Below are 20,799 nucleotides of genomic sequence, written 5' to 3'. Positions count from 1 at the left end.
CGCTGGAGTCTCAATGCTAAACACAATGTGTTTAAGCTTTGCCAGACGACCTGTCCTGTATTTTGCTAATCATTTAGAGTATTGAGCCATGTTCATCCAATTGCTGAATGAATTGATTCTTTTTCTGTATTTCAAGATTTAACTTTGACTTATTTAGTTAGAAAGTTGTTCATAATATTGGTATTTTTCTGATGACAATTTCCACTGTGTGGCACTAATATTGTAATTGTTTCAGGATTTTGCTGCCTATTTGACATTTTGCGGGATTGTCCTCCACAATGCCAAGGTGTATGAGACTTCACGGCTTGAAAATAGACGCAATCAGGTATTACCAAAACTGAGATGACAGTTGCATATCTCATCATTGGCACAAATACTGGACATCAGCAATTGCTTGGGGAGGTGCAGGTGGGGGAGCTGTGGTGATGGTGGGAGAAGGGGATTGGGGGGGCAGGAGATCAGGTGAATTCCTGGAGTCTTTTCTGTAAGATTCAAAACACTGGAAAAACAGTGGTCATGTCATTTTTCCAAGGTATCAAGCTTTTCCACTGAATTTACCTAGAACCCCCATAAGAGGGTAATGCAAGGTGATATCTGTGGAGAGAAAAACAGATGCTGCCTGGCCTGCTGAATATTTCAAGCATTTTATGCTCTTGCTCCACAAAAATTTGATCTATGGAATTTCAATCAAATGTTGCTTTCCAAATGATTTTATCAATTTATCTTGCATCTGTTGCCTTTATTATAACAAATATTGCATTTTGTCCAAAACATCAACAAATCACAACAGAATACAATCTGAAATATGTGTGAACGTTAGATATGTACCCTGGTCTTCAGCTAAAACTTAGTTTTGCTCCAAGTACAGAAAGCAAGCAGCTCTCAATTTAGTGAAGCTGCTAGCTGATCTATAGTAGACTTTGTGTTCCCAGTTAGCCCACTTCCCACATTGAAAACAAACATTGCCAATGTTAAAGCCAAAACTGAGCAACAATCAAATTGGGACTTGCTGAATTCGCAGCTATATATAACAGCTTTTTTATCCAGATTGTCTCTGAGCAATGGCACAAAAAACTAACTAAATATAACAAAATAGTACTTTAGGTCTGCCAATTTTCTTCAAAGCTCTCTTTTTGGGAAGAGCTATTTTACCTCTTCAACCTAGATTTCAACACAGTGCCAACTGTTCAGCATGGTTTAGCACAAAGCTGGGAATGTTCCCAAGTAAGGTAAAAAAGGATGGATTATATGAGATGTGCTAAAATTCAGACTGATTCAGGAAGAGTACACTCCTGAGATTAGGATGCAATGCTTGGGAATTATCAAAAAAGTGCATGAATGATGCAGGTCGTTATTAATGTGCAACTTTTGGCAATGAAGAGATACCCTGTGAAATGTGATCACCAGTTGCTGGACAATCCATCCCATTCTGTCTTTAGGCTCATGAAATGACATTGCACCTTTAACTTGCCCCACGAGCCTCATGAAGTTGCTTCATTTGTTCATTAATTGTCCATTAAGCATGTTAAGTATGTCTAGCCATTAACAACATGATGATTGCTGATGACTCCCAATCAATCTCCCAGCATCAGAAAGTGAAAAACTTAAAAATGTGGAAGTTCATGCTTTCAGGTAGTGAATTTTGTTGCAGATTTTAGATATTTGCTTTTCTTGTCGTAATTTTTTTCCATAAATCCGTTCTTTCTATCTCTATACTATTCATCTTGTATTTCACAGTGACATTGAATTTTCTGATGTATCCTCATTTTCTGTCATCCTCCTGTTAGTTTCTCTGTCCTTGCATATCATTGGTTAGGCTGGCATACTGTTGGCCTCCTTGTTCAGCAAAGTCCCATGCACACTGGCAACCTCATGTCCTCTTACTTTTTAAGTGGTCCCTTGGGACTAAGGATGACCTGCTTGCACTCCAGTTTTGTGGTGACTGATGACCCTAATGAGGAGCCTGCAGATTTTGCCACGGTGGGGCAGAAGGTGGTTGGTGAGGCAGGCAGTTGAGTAGCCTGTGGTGTGATACTACTGATGTTTACACTGGACTTTTGTGCATTCTCGACATATAGATTCAAGGCTTTTAGTGGCATCCTGAATATTCCTTCTCTACATTAAGCAGGATTGATGGGACATGGATTTCCAAGAGCCAGTGTGAATGTTGCATATTTTCTAGGAGGTTTTGAGAACATCTTTGAATCGTTTGCCTCTATTCACCTGATAATCTCTTCCAGTGACAGAGGTCAGAATAAAATGTTTGTTTCAAGAGTTTGGTATCAGCAGGTGAGTGATTTGTCCTGCCCAACAGAATCTTGCATGGGCTTTAGTGTCAAAGGTGGTGTTGTACAATAGGGGCAGGTTGAAAGAGGACGTTGAGTAAAATGACCATCCTCTTGTATGCTTCTGTCTATGAATTGACAGTGGCCTGGAGTTCAACCTCTGAATAGATTCATGATCATCAGCTCACACTTTCAGCAACTTACAGAGTTAAACATCTTTGAGATAAAGCATGCAGGATAATGTCTAAAGAGCTCAGTACACCTGAATGAGCAAATGCTGGGCAAAGTACAAGAGAAGCAAAGGACTCAGATGCTGGAATCTAGATGAAAAACACTATGATGCTGGAGAAACTCAGAAGGCCAACTGGGCAAAGCTTAACTTCAAAATATTAAAACAGGAAATCCTGGAAGCACTCAGCAGGTCAGGTAGCAGGTGTGAAAAGGGAAACAGAATTAGTGTTTCAGATTAAAGTCCTTTCATCAGAACCTGAAATGTTAATTCTGTTTTCCTTTCCAAAGATGCTGCTTGATCTACTGAGTGTTTTCAGAATTTTCTGTTTTTATTTCAGACTTACAGCATCTGCAGCATTTTATTTTAATTTTCATAGCTTAACGTTATCTCCTTTATAAGTCATTAATATTTGAGATTGGGTGAAATATACCTGCGGCGGTAGTGCAAAGGAGCTGATGAAAAACTTGAAATAATAAAAAATTAATGCTATTGATTTGCTGTCACCTAAGATGATTTTACACCTGCAATTGACCGTCAATATGGTTGTAAGACTTGGATTTCAAAATCAATAGTGCCTCATTGCAGCACAATTCCATTAAAGTTAACAGAATGAACATCAGTTAGTTTGATAATGAATGGGTAATCTATTCTGACATCTTACAGTTTATAGGTACTTAAATTACTTAACTACAGGTAAAAATGCATGATCACAAGTTTCAGACACCAACAAGAAGAACATTTTCTGTAGGTACAAGAAAGAGCAGTAGATTATTTTCAAACTGTCCTGAAGGCTGAAAATTGATTGAAGTGATATTAGCAAGTGAGTCAGTTGCAGCAAGAGATATAAGGGTAAAAATTATTCTGGTCTGTTGTTATCAATATTGTAACTGCATTAATGAAATTTTATTTACTTTGATTCCAAAATCATAAATCTTATCAGTTTTAAAATGTTTACAATTTTACCAGAAATAATGATCTGACAAAATGTTCCTAATGTGGATAAAATATGTAGAGATCAATGAAACTCTCAACATATGTCACAACCTGATAAATATTACCTTCTCAGAGTTTGTATTGGAATGGAAAGGGAAAAGAATTTTTGGTCATTAATACATGCAAAGGAAATAACATGCATTAATAATAATTTATTTCAAAAGGTTCTACTTGATCTTGCAACTCTGATATTTGAAGAGCAACATTCCTTGGAAGTAATTTTGAAGAAAATTGCAGCAACTATTCTTTCATTCATGCAGACTCAGAGTTGTACCATCTTCATTGTGGATGACAATTCCTCTGTAAGTATTATAGTATAGATGATTTTAAAAAATATTGTACATTGTTTCTTCCTTGTTAATGGTATGGGGCAGGAATATAGGGAAGTGCAAAATTCTTCAGCTGGTGAATTATCATAAGTATTTATCAGAATATCCTCATAGGACATAGATGCATTCACCTGATCTTGTATGATGATTTCTGCAGAACACATTTAGGGACAGAATATCTCTATTTCACCAAAGTTAAGTTGAGTTTGGATTCCATATGTGGCTAGTATCAGTCTCATGAGTTTTCACCACAAGGTTGGAGGCAGTAATGCAGACTGAGAGGAGTAATAAATATCCTGCATACCTTGCAGATGGAAATGGGTCGCAGTTTGTGGATTGGAGGATGGGGGACTCAGGTGGATGTCATGGCTTAGACCCCCAAAGGACTAACTACACTCCCCTTACAAAAAGAATGAATTTCCTTGGTTCTGGGGCAGCTGGAATCTGCCTCCATCGATCCCCAACTATGTACTCCTGTGTCTGCGTGGGTTTCCTGCAGCTGCTCCGGTTTCCTCCCACATTCCAAAAACGTACAGGTTAGGAGTTGTGGGCATGATATGTTGGCACTGGAAGAGTGGTGACTCTTAAGGGCTGCCCCCAGCATATTCTCAGTAATGCAAAAAGATGCATTTCACTGTGTGTTTCGATGTACATGTGACTAATAAATAAATATCTTATCTTATAATATCTTATCCGGCAGTGATGTTGGTTTTCTTGAATGGACATGCTCCCATAAAGCACGCTGGAGTCTCAGGTGGCTACCACCTTGGTTCAAATGAGGAGTCCACTCCTGATTGCTGCATATTCTTGCAGGCTCAGTCTGAAATCCATCAGTGAATATGATGGATTGTGATTCCAGTGTAGGTACTGGGATAACAATCCATTAAAAAATGGAGCCATAGAGAAGGAATATAGGAGGAATCTTTCCTCATTCACAATAAAGAGGATCACAACTTCCACCTATTCCTTCATAGGTTTTAATTCTCTACCATTTAATTTTTATTCTTTCAGTTATAAGGATTAATTGATAAGATTGGTTGCCTGTCTGAGAATTGTATTCTGGAACCAGATTTGTAAATTTAGTATGCAGATGTTTATAAAAATACCCAGTGAGGGACTAAAGTTGAGGCCACAGCATAAAGCATAGAAATTCCTGATTTTTTTTTTTCATTACTTCATTGCCTTGTACTACTTTCTATTGTAGCCTCACCATCCTTGATGCCAGCTCTCTGATGTCTTCTTGTCTTGTGTCTATCATTTGATATCATTTACTTGAAACCTTTTAGAAGTGTCAATGCCAATGTGACAAGCTGTAAACATTAAAAGTAGTTCTAAAGATTTGTTTGTGACCAATGCAAAAATTAAAACTTTTATCTGCCATCTAACAAAATAACAGATAAGATAAGATCTTTATTAGTCACATGTACATCGAAACACACAGTGAAATACATCTTTTGCGTAGTGATTTTGGGGGGCAGCCCGCAAGTGTCGCTACGCTTCCAGCGCCAACATAGCATGCCCATAACTTCCTAACCTGTATACATCTTTGGAATGTGGGAGGAAACCAGAGCACCCGGAGGAAACCCACACAGACATGGGGAGAACGTACAAACTCCTTACAGACAGTGGCCGGATTTGAACCCGGGTCACTGGCGCTGTAAAGCATTATGCTAACCACGATTGCAAAGCCATGATGATTACAAATTTTGCTAATTGTTTACTAAATATCAGCCTTGAAGTTTCATCGAGTTCCTTACCCTCATGAAACAGAACAAACGATGTGAGCACAGCATTGTGTACATCTGCATGGAGGTAAATATGTGAGATGCATGCCTAGAGTCATGGATTTGCCGTTTGACTTTTCCCATTCCCTGCTTACAAACCACCTTGGCATAGAAATCCTTAGACTTTTTGCTGTTTTTTCAGCATAACATATAAGAAAGTGATTTTTCTGCCCCCCCCCTCCCCCCCCCCAAGAGTGGAATGTGATAAGAACCATATCTGTATTGAATCTTGCCACTTCAGGAAATTTGACAGGGCACTTCTGATCATGAATTACATTTATACAACTGATGTGATTTCCATGTCAGGTTCATACTAAATAATGCAGTTCCCAAATGGAATTCCTTTAGGGTCAATATCCTGGAAATTAGAGGATGTTGTTCCAAGGCAATCTCAAAACAATCAGGTTTTAATAACATTCCTCTGGCTGGCCCACCATTCAGCAAAACCCATTATTTACCTCCTCTCCTTTGAGCCCCACTCCTCCAATCTCCAACAAATGGAACCAACCCCTCCACCATTCCCCTCAACTTCTTTCTCTCCTCTCTCTCACATACGTCACACACACAATCTCAGAGTAATCTTCCCCCAAGTTTTGAATCACCTGATTCTGTGAGTGTCAGGCCCTTCAAGCCAGCTGATTATACCAATGTTCAGCTCCTGGATAATCCTAGGCATGATTCTCCAATCAAGCTCCCACCCTGGATTGTCCAGGTGACTTTCCCCAAGCGTAAGCTCCCTGACACCCTGAGTCCATGATCAAGGCTTCAGTCCCTTGTACCAACAAAAGGCAGCAATCCCTGGCCTGCTGTCACAACTATCACCATCACTCCTTCCCCATCTTCTACTTCTTTCTGCCTCCACTTGGTCCCCCAAACACCTGCTCTTAAACCCCTTCACCCAAATTACCTCATTGACAGATGCCCGATCTGAAAAGTGCAAGAATCCATAATGAATATTCCAGAGAATACATCCAGAGTAATTTAGACAGCACAGGAACAGGCAAGGGATGGAGGGATATAGATGAGATTAGTTTAAGTTGGCAGCATGGTTGGCACAGACATTGTGGGCTAAAGGGCCTGTCCCTGTGCTGTGCTGCTTTATGTTCTATGTACAGTAAATTCTAGGCCAAACTCTTCCTTGGATGTATTTTGATTGATTGGTTTGGGAACTTAATTTGTGATGGATATCAAAAGAGCATGTATGTATTCTGTGTTGTCATGGACTTCCAATGTGCTTTATCATGATCAATATTTTTGTTATTAATTCAACTATCTTATTACTACACCTTTAAAGAAAGCCAGCTTTCATTGATAAGAACAAAAGATACTCTTTTGCTTTTCATTGGCAGCCTTGACTTGAAGAGCCATAATGAACTTGAACAATATCTAAATTGATAAAGATTGTTGCTTAATTGTTTAGTAGTTATTCAACAGTCATATCCTTGGCAAGTCAGAATAATTTTGGACCTTGATAAGTTAGTGATTATACCACAATATATAAAATAATTTCGATCCAGTATTTCAGAAGATATTGTTTCAAGACAGAGTAAGCAGGCAGAATCTATGGAGGGAAATGAACAGTTCGGGCTGAGACCCTTTATCAGGACTGAAACGTCGACTATTTATTTCCCTCCATAGACGCTGCCTGACCTGCTGAGTTCCTCCAGCATTTTGTGTGGCTTGCTTGTGTTAATTTTGTAGTTTAACTTTTGATAAAGTGTAAAGAAATTATATGTACCTGTAAGACAAAATCTCTGTTCACCAGGAATCTCATTTTTTTGGGGATACATGAATGAGGATCATCTGAGGGGTGGAGTCAGAGTATCAGGGATTCATGAGAGGTTATGGCCTTAATAGCAAGAGGGAATTGGAAAATTGGGGAATCGGAAGCTGGACCTAGGGAGGTTGGAGTGGGGACAACTTAGATCTAATTTCCCCAACTCCATGCAGAATGTTGCAGAGGAATAATAATATCCCCTGCATGACTGTGGCTGAAATCATTTTAAATATGCAAGGAAGGACCAGTGGAATTTCTGGAGAGATCTGAAATCATCTGGGAGTGTTCATTATGACCTTTCACATGAGGCAAAGTCAATTTCCAGTATTATGTGATCAAATTTTTAGGCTGATATTGAGCTTGAAGGGGGAAAAAATGGCTTGAGAGTAAAAAGTGGGGGAGTCAAATTAATCAAATGGCATTACAAAAGAACCAGCATAGGCAGGGTCAAGTGCATTGTATCATACAACACAGGAGGAGATGTGTTCTATGATAAGTTCCACATTGTAAATCATGAAAATATGTCAAATCTAGCATATAATTTTCTCAGATTTCAGTTTTTACTTTGCCTGTTTTTATGGTTATCAAATTGAGGGATGACAATCCTAAAGAATAGAACATTGTCAATTAGGCACCCAATGGCAATAAGAAATCATCTCAGGCTAGAAGTGGCGCAGAATTATTGTAATTTTGGCCTCTCCCCACATTTCCTTGATGGTGTATCTCAGTTCAATCCAGTTCAATCAACAAGAGAAGTATCCTGCAGCCTCTCTGTTTCCTTTGCCACAAGAGTGATATTTCTCTGCTGTGAATTCATTGATCTTTGAAAAGTAGAGTGAAGCTGCAAAAGTAATGACATTCATAAACTAGCCACGTTGTCTGTGAGGGAAGCTGTTCAACCCTCTGTGCAGGCTGACGAATGCAAACATACTCAACAGAACAATTCTAAGACAAAGAATTGAACAGAATGAGAATTGGATGCCAGTGATTACATATGATCGACTTCTTTTGGACACTTGGTTCATGCTATCAAAATAGCATTTGGAAGAATAGCTCAGGGAATAATAAATTATAAATGGGACAAACTAGATTTAACAGAAACAATTACAAAATTACTAAAGGTTTGGCATGTTGCATGAAGCAAACTTGCTATTTAGGAGAGTATTATAAAACTATAGCCTTGTAAAAGGTAAAAAAAATTGTAACCACAGATAATTAGAAGAATTTGCTGGAAAGAGCTCTATCTTCAATAATGCTGTTGTGTACCATGGGAGTTTATAATTACATTGTTTAGTAGCTAACATATGTGAATAGAAAACATATGTGAACCTAAAGGAGTGAAAAACAGGGAAGATATCAGTTATCCCATACAATTATGACATGGTTTAGTAAACTGACATGTCTCAACTGCAGATCTAACATATATAGCTGGCAAAGTTCTTACCAGACCAGAGTTATAAAGAAATTGTGATTGTGCTCTTCCATTTTAACAAACATATTAGCATGTTTCCTTGAATTTCTTTTACTCTGTTATTGGAAAAAGACATTAGACATAAAAGGCATAAAAAGATTTTGATGGCAGCTATTAGCTTATGATTTGGTCAGTAATATTATTAGGTCTATCCATGTCACAGCATTATTACAGCTTTATTCCTCTAAATTGGTTTAATTATTTTGAATGATCTGATGGATTAATTGATCTTGGAATGTCTTTAAAAGTAATCAGGCTATTTCCATAGCAATGACACTATTTAACGTTAACAAATAAAAATGGATATTTAATATTCCTTAACAGGTATGAAGAATAGGTCTGTGCAAAATTCTCCTGGTGTATTAAGACTGAAGGGAAATGTTTGGCAGAACATTTTTACTTTTGTTTTTCCTCTGTTACACTGTTTTGAAATTTCCCTTAAAACAGGACTGTGCTCCTAGATCGAGTCAGGTCTTCAGGATTGGAGCTTGGTTAGATTTTTAAAAGCTGATCAGCATCACCATTCCCTGTGGTGGCTGCTAGCTTACCAGAATTAATCCTTTCACAACATTAAAAATAAATTGTGTAATTTACTTGCATTTTCAGGACTCGTTTTCCAGTGTCTTTCACATGAATTCAGCAGAGCTAGAAGATCCAGCAGAGTTCCAGAGGAGGTAAAACATTGCCTCATTAATCATCTTTCCTTGAAGCACAGAAACTGGGTTAGAGACGATCAAATTTGCTTTAGCAATAAACATCAGCACAGCTTTTATCCAATCGCCCAAGCTGCAGTTAAACCATAATTTGATTTCTTTTTACTCTGTAAAGACCCTGGGGAAATTCATTAACGGAAGCAATAAGTATGTTTTGTTATTTGACCAGATAAATTGCAGTGTCTGAGATAGACTCTTTCTATATTTTGAAACAAATAGAAGCAGCAATTATTGTCTCTCAAATTAGTCTTTGCAAAACATATATATGTATATTTCTCCCACCCCAACACTTGCTAATTTTTTCTTCCACCCATTTTCTTAAGCAAACAAATAAATTGGATATTCAACAACTGGCAACCATAATTCTAAGGAATCAAAATAGAACTGGTTTCTTCCAAAGAATAATATACAGAAAATAACAAATTTTATAACTGTGTTCAGTCAAGTTAGATCTTGAGTGTATATTTGTTAAATTTACACTAAAAAAAAAGTGATTAGTAAGAACCATTTCAAGAAATATAAATTGGGTCAGAAAATAACAGGGTGGCGGTGATGTGTGTTGACACTATTACAGGGATTTAGCTTGAACTTTAAGGTAGTGAGATTCTCTGTTTCCTTCTTTATAACTAATCCAAGAATAAGCAGAAATTTTTGTGAATCAACTTAAAGCAAGTTATACAGAGTTTGAAGCAAAAGTAACAGCAGCATGTAAAGAATGTTGGCTTCAAGTGTACTGATCTTCAGATTGTTGAGAGTGGATCAGTTTACTCTTGACTTAAGCATCTGCATGTTGCAGTATGGAATTTGGATATGAATTGCAGGTCGGATGCCAGAGACATCCTCCACCACCACTGATCCAGGGGCTGAGCATAGAAGCATTCTGAGCTGATGGGCCATGTGCACTTTGCCGACGTTCTCAGCTTTATGCCAGGGATATTTAGTGGAACCTTATTCAGTTGAATAGGGTTACCAAACTTGATTGGAAAAAGTGCAGGTTCTTTAATTTATTTCACCTTGATATTTTGAATTAATTTTTAGCACTCAAAGTCATATTGAAGTTATTTTCTTAATTTATATATTTTACTTTCTCAGCTCCATATGATCAGTTTTAAACTCTCTATAATCAGCAGAAACATTTAAATATCGTTCAAAGGCCTTTGAAAGCAGTAAGCTGTCAAAAGGCAGAGGGCAGACAGTGAGCAGGTCCTCAGGATCTGCTGTTTGAGGTCTATTTGCCACTAGTGGCCTGATCTGTCCTGTGAGATGTCCATATGGAAAATTGAATGTGTAGGGTCGAAAATAATGAAGTGTAGCCAGGGGGAGTGCATAGGGGCACAAGTGCAGCTGGCAGGCCAGAACAAGCACAGATCAGTCCTTTATAAACTACTCTACATTTCCTTGTGCAGTTTGTAGCAGCAGCTTCAAGATTACTGCATTTAACTATGCCATGCCAGAGGTTGCTGCCAGTTTTACCCACTAATTAATGGGAGTGATGCTGACATTCTCGGTATTACTGCAAATGACTTTCCTTTGTATTACACATTGCAATTCAGAATATTCCTCTCTCTCTTTTCTAAATAGGCTGTTGTCTCCTTTTCAACTTCTATTGCTCTTCATCCATTAACTCCCTTTTTACTTTATTTCATTATTATCTTCTGCTGTTTCCATTGTCTCCCGCCCCACTTCATTTATGTGTGAAATGCATTGTGAGAATCTGCCTCCATCTTCTTATTTATTAATCCTGCTCTCGTAGCTTAAACAATTATTCTTGCAACATGACTTCTCTTTTAGCACAGTGGTGATGCTAGTAGAGCTGCTGCCTGACAGTTCCAGTGATGCCAGTTCAATCCAAACTTCCAGTGTTATCTATGTGGAGTTAGCATTGTTCTCTTTGTGACTGCATGAGTTTCCTCCAGATACTCCAGTTTCTTCCCACATCATGAGGACTTATGGTTGGTAGAATAACAGACCACTGTAAATTGTCCAGTGTACAGGTGCGTGGTATAACCTGAGTAGAGCTGAGGGGAACATGGGAAGAATCTTGACCTGAAGCATCGACTGTCCATCTCCCTCCATAGATGCTGCCTGACCCGCTGAGTTCCTCAAGCTTTTTGTGTGTCGGTGGGCAGGAGGGCCTGTTTCCATGCCTGTTATATTATCTGGCCTGAAATATTTCTATATCAGCCTTCCTATTAGAGGAGAGCCAGAACAAAAATCCTCCATTCTGCTCTGTCCCAATCTAATTCAACTTTTTTTCCTACATTGGACATCACTGGTTAGGGAGAATTGTCTCCCAGCAGGATCATTGCTACCTAGATGCATCAGGCTACTGCCATGCAGATTTCTGTTGCACCATATTAGGACAAACATGGTTGCATTAGAAGATCAAAGTTTAAAGCATGCAGAAACATTGAAAATATCTACCCATTATGTTACTTTTAGGTTGAGCATTTGACTGATGTCCTCAGTGGATGGGTAGTTGGAACCAGAAGAAAGAGAAGGATGTCCATTGGGCAGGACCATTGCTTCCAAAGAGTAACAGCTAATATTTCACTGCAAGTTTAGGGTCTTACACCATCCCTGCCCTGATGTTGCCTTTAGTCAGGGCCAATGTGAGGTGGGAAAATTGCAAATTGCTAAAACCTGCCTCCCTACAATCATACATGGAAAGAATATGAAAGGGGTGGTGAGATAGGAAGGTCTGGCATTGTTGTCTCCATGGTACTGTCTAATTTTAGATGGTCAAGCAGAGGAGAGTCCAGACAGCCTTGTTGCACTCAAATTTCCCAGTGACACCAATTCCAGACACCAAGGCAAATATATACATCTTTGGTCACAAGCATTAAATGTGCATGACAGTATTGAATGAGGGTCTTTCTTCTGCACATTTAGTTACACTGATTTCAGTGGAACCAAATGCTAAGGAGTTTGTGAATACTATTGAGTGCATTTAGCATAATAATCAAAATGATGAATTTCACCACCAAGAAATGTAGATTTTAAAACAGATGTGTGTGAGCATAGAAAAGAGTTATTAAAAGGTTAAGAGCTGTAAGTGACAGCAGGGCAAGAGAGAGGAGAGGAAATGACAGAGATAAGAAAAAGCCATAGGGTAGCAAATTTGATATGAGGGAAGTGTACGTGTTTGAAGTAAGGATTTTCTGAGAGCTACTGAAGATTGCTGCTGCTCACTCTAATTTCAGTTTACAGTTACTAGTGACTTCTGTTCCATTAAATCATGTCATCTCACCCACCATTTCTCACACGTGAAGAGGAGGGAAAAGACAACGAAAACCACATAAGATAATAATGAGATAAAGTCAAAGAGGAGCTAAGGGATGAAATTCAGAAGAGAAATAGTTGAAAAGGAGAGTCAGTAAAAAAAAAACAGTAGAAATGGGAGTTATATTCTGAATTGCAATGTATAATATAATGGATGATCATTTGCAGTATTAATGAAAAGGCCAGCCTCCCTTCAAATTATTAATGGGTAAAACTACAGTTTCTGGCATTCACACATGGCACAGTTAAATGCAGTAATCGAGAAGTTGCTGCCACTAATACCATGCTCTAACATGGACTATGCTGTTCCTGCCTTAATGAATGTAACCTGAACAGAGATTACTCTTATGGCATGGTTTTCAGCTAATTACCCAAGATCATTACACTGAAGGTCAGTTTAAGCCTCACACAGTCAGGAGTAACAATCACTTTGTACCTGAAATATTAAGTATCAAGTTCCATTTCTCTCAGAAGACATTAACTATTGCAATTCCTTTGAGAAACTAAGTAGTAAGATTTTACTTAGCTTTTGTATTTTATTTTGTTCCTTCCTCATAATTTAACAGTTATATTGTTTTTTGGACACTGATTTACATCTCATTTTTTTTAATATACTTTCTGCTTTGCTGTCTCTGAGAATGTATCTAATCAGTTGAATAGCCCCCATAGACGATTCACCTGATCACTGATCATAAGTGATAAAACTCAGCCCGAGAATAGCTTTAACAGCTGGTTAAACCCTGCTCCCTGGCGTCACAGAATTCCACAAACATTCAATATTTAACAAAAATTTACAAAATGTTAAACTGTTTTAACTAGCAAACAATAAAATACATTTAAAAGAACAAAATTAAATCAAGGAAATATAAAATGATCTTGTGCTTCCCTCAGTGGCTATTTCTTCTGATTAAAATGAATGAACCATCAGTTAACTTTCCACGTTCAGTGGGCAGATTTCTCAGCCTAAGTGTTAGGAAAATTGCAGACATTTACACTCCCCTGTTCCAATGAGGAGTCTGATAGATGAATTAGTGATGATCAGCTTTGCAGGAAGTTGAGACTACCACCTTAATTCAGGGATCTGAAACTTCCATATAGTTGCAAAGGTAAAAGCCAGCTAATGTGGAAGATCCAGACCTGCCTGTTAAAATATTCATCGTACTATCTGAGTATTTACGCTCAATTAAAAAGGCCCCTTTAAAAACTACTTGCAATACTTTAGTAATCCAGCATTAAATAAATTGAACAGTAAGTTGGATTTAGATTTACTAAACGGATGTAGAAATAATAAATGGTTGAAGGGTACAGGACAGCTTATGGCTTAATCTTACTGGCAAAACAGTTTGGAAGGAAACAAAGAAAGAAAGCTCTGTTTAAAATTGTATATTATTATCTCTAATGAATGGGCAGATCTCTTGTTAACTACTGAGCCTGCTAACACAAATTTGTTCTGTTTTTAGCAGGAACTACAATATAAATAAAATCAACTATATGTTTGCAAAGTATGCAAAAAACACCATGGAAACATTGAATATTACAGATCTTTGCAAGGATACAAGGTTCACGTGGACAGTAAGTGAATATTTTAAATCCTCAACAAATTTATGCAGATTTAGCTCTAGGATTATATAATTTAGCTACATTTGGAATATTCCCGGTAGCTTTTAACCCTATTTTTATTTGCTTGATAGAATGAAAATGCAGAAAGTACAAACAAGCAAATAAAAAGCTTGCTCTGCACCCCAATTAAAAATGGAAAGAAGAATAAAGTTATAGGTACTGGAGCTTCTCTGAACATTTTAATGTACATTTTTGTTGCTTGTATGTGTGGGGTTTTATGTGCATTTTTATATTCATTCTATCAGCAATCTTTAAATGATTCACTTCATACGTTAAAAGATGCGTAGTTTGGTAGAGAAATATTAGATTCTTGGTTCTCTACTGTCTTTTATACTATTTTCACTGGGGTGCATTAATTATTGAAAAAGCTTAGCTAACTACTGTTGCAGGAGATACTTAGATTCTGTGGAGTCCAATCTGTGTTCTTAGTACTGCTATTATTGAACTGGGAATTATGGAAAGCACAAACTTAATTACTGAATTTATCTCCTTAACTCTAAATAACAATACATCCCTTTGAATTGCATATAGTATACTTCACTGGAATAATTAATTGGTTTAATTACAGAAGTTTATAGAAGAAACTATTCTCATTACATGTATTAGTTTAGTGAAAGTTTTTCCTGTTAAAGAATTGCATAGATAGGTGGATTGATGTGGAAGTATGGACAGGGATGCAGAGATACATGCTTAACTAGTAAAGGGTGTGAATGAGTATAAATGCATATAGGTGGGCGATCAAGAAGGGCAGATCGAGAGGGGTGGATCTAGAGGAAAGGATCAAAATGAGTGGATATAGATGAGTGGATATTCATGGATTATTGATGAATGGATTTGGATAGATGGATATGGATGGATTAAATTAACTGGTTGGATTTAGATGGATGGAAATTGATAGATGGGTATAGATGAATGGCTATAGATGGATAGATTGTGATGGATGAATGCTGATGTACTAATGTTGATGGATAGATAGTTGTTGGATGGATATGATTTGATGGATATTGATGAACTGAGAAAGATAAATGATACAGAAGGATTGATATAATGTATGTATACTGATGTGAAGATGTAGACGGACAGAGGTTGATAAATGTGTATAGAGGAATGATAAGCATGCAAATCATTGGATTTAGGTTGTTGGATACTGATGGATAGACTCAGGTATATGGATATAGATGAATGGATATCGACAGATACATTGGATATTTCTTTTATGTTCCTCATGTGCATTGAACCTGCATTATTAGCCAAGTTTGCCAAGTCATAGGTGATCACCAACCAGACAGCAAACCAAATACAATGCATGGAAGGACAGGAATTCAATAGAAAACATAAAGCTGCTTTTCAAATGGACCATGTGTTCATTCCTGTCAGTCTAGGCAAACCTTTAGCCAATCCCCAAATGTCAACTTATTTTAAGAATGGAGAAATAGTTGTGAGGGACCCAGGTAAAATTCAGTTAATTTATGTTTTTTTAATTAATTGATTTAATCTAAATTTTTTAATTGCTTTTTTTTGGTATTAGGATTAGGTATTATTTTAGTCACTCAAGTGGAGAAATGCCAGAATTTCTCCACAAAATTCAGACCTATACGTATCTGACAGAAACAAATTTAAAAAAGTGGATTGAAATGTACAGAAAGAGAATGAAATTCATCTTTGTGATAGCACAAATCTGGCAATAGTATATCAGCTGCTGCTTTACATTCCACCTGATTTTCTTTTCCATGAATGGAGGGAGAGTACAATGGGCTGCTGATGCATGATTGGATATTTTACAATACCACTAACAAACACTCAAAGCTATATGTGTACATGCAGACAGATGACTAAATCTTATTTCAAAGCTATTGATTTTTATTTTGAGCATTGTCAAGTATTACTATCTTATCTTGTATTTAGAATGAAGGGCCAAATCTAAAGATTACTGCATATCAGAAAAAGGAAGCAGTTTCAATGTGGAACAGTTAGCCTTGATGCACGTCGTGTCCATGCAGCATCACATGATTCTCTTGTCCAATAGGATCACAGAACATCCCTATACCTGTACCTTGTTTAATCAGAGTACAGCAAGTCTGTGCATATAGATACACCACATTACCCCTCTTTTTTTAAAAAAAAGGAAGTTGCTTATGTTAACATAACCTTTTAACAGTGTTGTGCAAATTTATGCATCATTATAACAGGCTTTCTTTAAGTGAAGAACTATAAACCTAGTCCATTAATTTGTTTTCAGAACATTCCTGATCTCCTTACAGCTTTTGATGTTAAGTCAATTTTTAAGACTGTTTGGCTTTAAGTTGAATTCAAAGAAGAATCTGTTTCATTGTCATATTTGCTTGGATTTGGCACTACATTTCCTGAAGTCTGCACTGGATCTAGTTTTGTAATATAGTTTTAAAAAAAAACTGCTAGATCCTGATGCACAGTGTCAACCCAAAATGCTGACAATCCCTCTGCCTCCACAGATACTGCCTGACCGGTTGTGTTCCTCTAGTAGTTTGTTTTTTTTTCGCTCCAGATTACAGCATCTGCAGTCTCTTGTGTCTCCATTTGGTGATATAGTAGGACTTGTTCCACCTCTTGAAGAGTTCATTTAATCAACATGAATACATCAGCTTTTATCATGAATTTCAGCTGAATATTTCTTAGTTCCATAGACCTCTACAGTGGTTCCCACCTCTTGTGTGTGAGTTTGACTTGCTAAGGAAGCTATGAATACAAATACACTCATTTTAGATGAAATTACATTTCTTCTGATTATTTTAGTCAAACTGTTTCTATTCAACTTGAAAGGGCAAATTTGGTTGAACAAGGCTGAATCATATTCTCAACCTTCTTTTCATTAAGAGTTCTGCAGGTGTATATCTGTACTTCAGCAAGAAATTGGCAAGGCAATGTTACATGTTGAGGTTTGAATATCCAGTACTTACTTGAGGATTTTTTCAAAAACTTTTCTGACTGATCTTTCAGCCAATCTATTTGTAGCAGCATAATATGAAGATACACCACCTGGCAATTTCAACTTTTGCATGTTACCACAATAAACAGGAAGAACTTCTTGCAATTGGCGTATGAACGTTGATGTCCCCTGCTCCACATCTATTTTTCATCCCTTTTCAATGAGTGATACAAGAAGAGCTAGAAGATATCATTAGGAATGACTTGAGCTTTGCAATATTTTTGGACTTTGGTGATGCTGTCTATATTTTTCTTCCTCACTGCCTGCAGGCCAGTGGAATTAACTTTTAAATTAAGGTACACTGCGCATTGCAAAAATGCACATTTGCTTCACTTCAACTTGACATTGTTCTGATATAATCTCCAAGCTATGATATTTTCCCTTCATTTGTCATTCAAATTGCCACTGAATTTAGGATTTTTTTTTGCTTGCTTAGCCCTGGATGTACACATTTTCTAATATGAACTTTATTTTGACAACTGAAACACTTCACCATTGCAATGATAACAGACTAATCAGGTCTCACCAGTACATTTCAGGCTAGGTTCAGCTCTGGTTTTGTAGCCTTGGACTTAGCTACCACTCTTCAACTGTGGGCTGCAGCTGTACCTTGCAGTGAGTGGCAATCTCTAGCATTCTTGAATCCCATTTCCATTGACACAGACATTGGATTTGCAAATTTGAATGTCAGGTTTTGCACGCTCAACAATTTTGATCAAATTAATTCATCTACCTGTTCACACATAAATCTAATGCAATTTAAAATTACACTTTAAGGATAAGGTCTTTAAGGAGACATTGTACCCACTAATTTTTTCACCCTGCTTCCAGATTCTCAAAAAACTTGCAGCTTTCAGCTATTTTTAACATGAAAGTAAAAGATATTGGGGGATATTAGTAGTATTAATAAATCGGTGGGCTGGGTGGAGAGAGTTGGTATCAGACTCAGTATCAGAGACCAGCAATGGGTGTTAGGGGTAGCTATTTGGAATTGGAACCTGGATTGATACATGTGGAAATATTCTATGTAGAATGGTTAGCAAGGATTGAGCCATGTTAAGTAGGTAACATGAAGAAGAGAAAAATTCAAATAAATGCTTAAGTATCTTATGTGCAAATTCCACCACTGTTTCACAAAAGTGTTTTTTGATATCCTTGTGTTTAAAAAAAATTATTATCATTTAGCTATTTGTTATTTACTTTGTGGAATTGAAATATTTGATCTTTTAAGAAATTGATGACAAAATAGTGTTGCAGTAGAGCACATTTAATCAGTTAAATGCACATGGCAATTGTGGTTGATGAAATTATTATATTTTCATAGTTTTTGCACCCAAGTGTTCAGTGATTTATACCTGCTGTATTCTGACATGCATCATGCTGGAACCCATTTTCGGTGCATGCCTCTGTCTTTTACATTCTCAACTTTGTCAGCAAAATCTTTGCTGTTGCTTCTTTGTGTGGCTTTTGTCTCATGTACATTTTCATCTGTTGATTATTACTTGAATAATGTTAACAATGGCTGTATAGGTTTTAGTAAAATTCTGGTTTGATTTTATACAGCATTTGCCTCATTAATATAGCATATGATCCCTCCTCTTTTTAAAATTAGCAATGAAAATATGAAGTAAACAGAAATGTGGAAAGTATACCTCTAGGGAGAACAACACAAGTTTATCCAAGCTATAAGGTTGGACAAACTTAGGTTGTTCTTCCGAGAGTGTTGGAGGCTGAGGGGAGACATGATAAGAGGTTTGTAAAATTAAGAGAAGCATATATAGGGTAGACAGTCAGAATCTTTTCCCCAGGATAGAAATGTCAAACACCAGAGGACATGCTTTTAAGGTTTTTTTGGGGGGGGAGGGGGTGCAGGGAAAGAATGAAGCAGGCAGTCTAGTAGTTTAAGAGGCCTTTAGAGAAACATGAATATGGAGGGATATACATGATACACCAGGTGGAGGACATTTAGTATAGATTGGCATCAAGATCAGCATGACGTTGTGGCCTGAATAGCCTGTCTGGTGCTGTAGAATTTAATCAATAAAACCCCTGGAAATCTGTTGATCCAAAATATTGTTCAAGGATCTGATAATACCCTACAATCAGAGTATTTTATAAAGACATATTGCTTCCACTTCTAAAGCTTGGGAAGCAATATCAAAAAACTGCTTGTGTTATTCCAAAGTAGAATAAGATATGCAGTCCTTAAAATTTCTACATCAATTTGAATCTGAATCTGAATCCTTGCTCCTTTGTTGCAAATATCTTTGTTCATGAGTGACGTACTACTCCAGTAGCAGCACATTTGGATTGCACAGGTGAAAGTGGTTTCTTGAATATAAAATTATTCATGAAATCAGCATTACTTATTATGAAGTACTGTTTTCCCCAAAGTGATTTTAGAACATAGGAATTGCAAGACAAAAAGACCAAGGTCAATTTAATTCACCTTGTACTGATACATGAACAGTGTTTTGATTAATCACAACAATCTTGGGCAGTTAATCTTCAACAGACCCTGATTAAGACAAAGATACCACAAATCTGTAGTTTTCTCATTACTCTGAGCCAAAGAAATGCCCACAGGCACCATAGTTCCAAAGTTTTCAGATAGCATTTACAAAGGCATACATTATTAGGAAATGAGCATAATTATTTGTAAATAGAAATAAGAGCAATGAATTTCTATGCAGTTGGGAGGACGACAGATTTAGATTTCGTACTCTAATCTTGGCAGATCAATATTTTCAGAAGTGCTGGGATCATCTGCTTCTTTTACAATTCATAACATGTGATATACCTGGAAACACTCAGGGAAGAAAGCAGAAAGCCAAGAGTTGCCAGAACATGCAGCATTTAAAGGCAGACCACACTCAAAGGCACACAGTCTTTTTCCAAATGCAAACTCAGGCTGGAAAGGAAGATTTGATCCTGTTTGTTTCCTAGCTGACAAACTGGGTTAAAATGATCCCAATTGTGAAGTTTTACATCACATCTCAGTTTGTCAAATGACAGCACAAGAATAGGCCACAGGAGGGGTCAAAGATCCACAAAGTGTAGGTATAGTGCTGATAAATAATTTACTTTATATTTGGTACCATTAACTTGTATGTTTTACACTGGTCCCAGAGAGACTGCAGGAACTGTGAATTTTGCTTTGTGGCTCAACTGCTTTCAGTTACTGATGCTTGTAAATATAACCATAGAACAATACAGCACAATACAGGCCCTTTGACCCACCATGTTGTGCCAACCTTTAAACCTCACCTAAGACTATCTACCCTCTACCTCCCCCATATCCCTATATTTTAAATTCCTCCATATGCCTATCTAGCAATGTCTTGAATT

General features: G+C 37.2%; 1 protein-coding gene across 3 annotated transcripts in view; it reads left to right on the top strand.

Moving 5' to 3' along the window:
• Positions 1 to 20,799, top strand: part of pde5ab (phosphodiesterase 5A, cGMP-specific, b) — a 111,346-nt gene that overhangs the window by 51,767 nt on the left and 38,780 nt on the right. For 2 of the 3 annotated variants that reach the window (XM_052010105.1, XM_052010102.1), the window contains exons 5-9: positions 236 to 325; positions 3,675 to 3,812; positions 9,478 to 9,545; positions 14,327 to 14,438; positions 14,558 to 14,642. In XM_052010105.1, coding sequence (XP_051866065.1) covers positions 236 to 325; positions 3,675 to 3,812; positions 9,478 to 9,545; positions 14,327 to 14,438; positions 14,558 to 14,642 — 493 coding nt within the window. The remainder of the gene's footprint in view (positions 1 to 235; positions 326 to 3,674; positions 3,813 to 9,477; positions 9,546 to 14,326; positions 14,439 to 14,557; positions 14,643 to 20,799) is intronic. The other variant, XM_052010103.1, reaches the window with a different exon arrangement.

This window comes from Pristis pectinata, chromosome 2, assembly GCF_009764475.1.
Source record: "Pristis pectinata isolate sPriPec2 chromosome 2, sPriPec2.1.pri, whole genome shotgun sequence".
NCBI lineage: Eukaryota > Metazoa > Chordata > Chondrichthyes > Rhinopristiformes > Pristidae > Pristis > Pristis pectinata.
The sequence above is the reverse complement of the archived record's forward strand: the minus strand, read 5'-3'. Positions and strand labels throughout refer to the sequence as shown.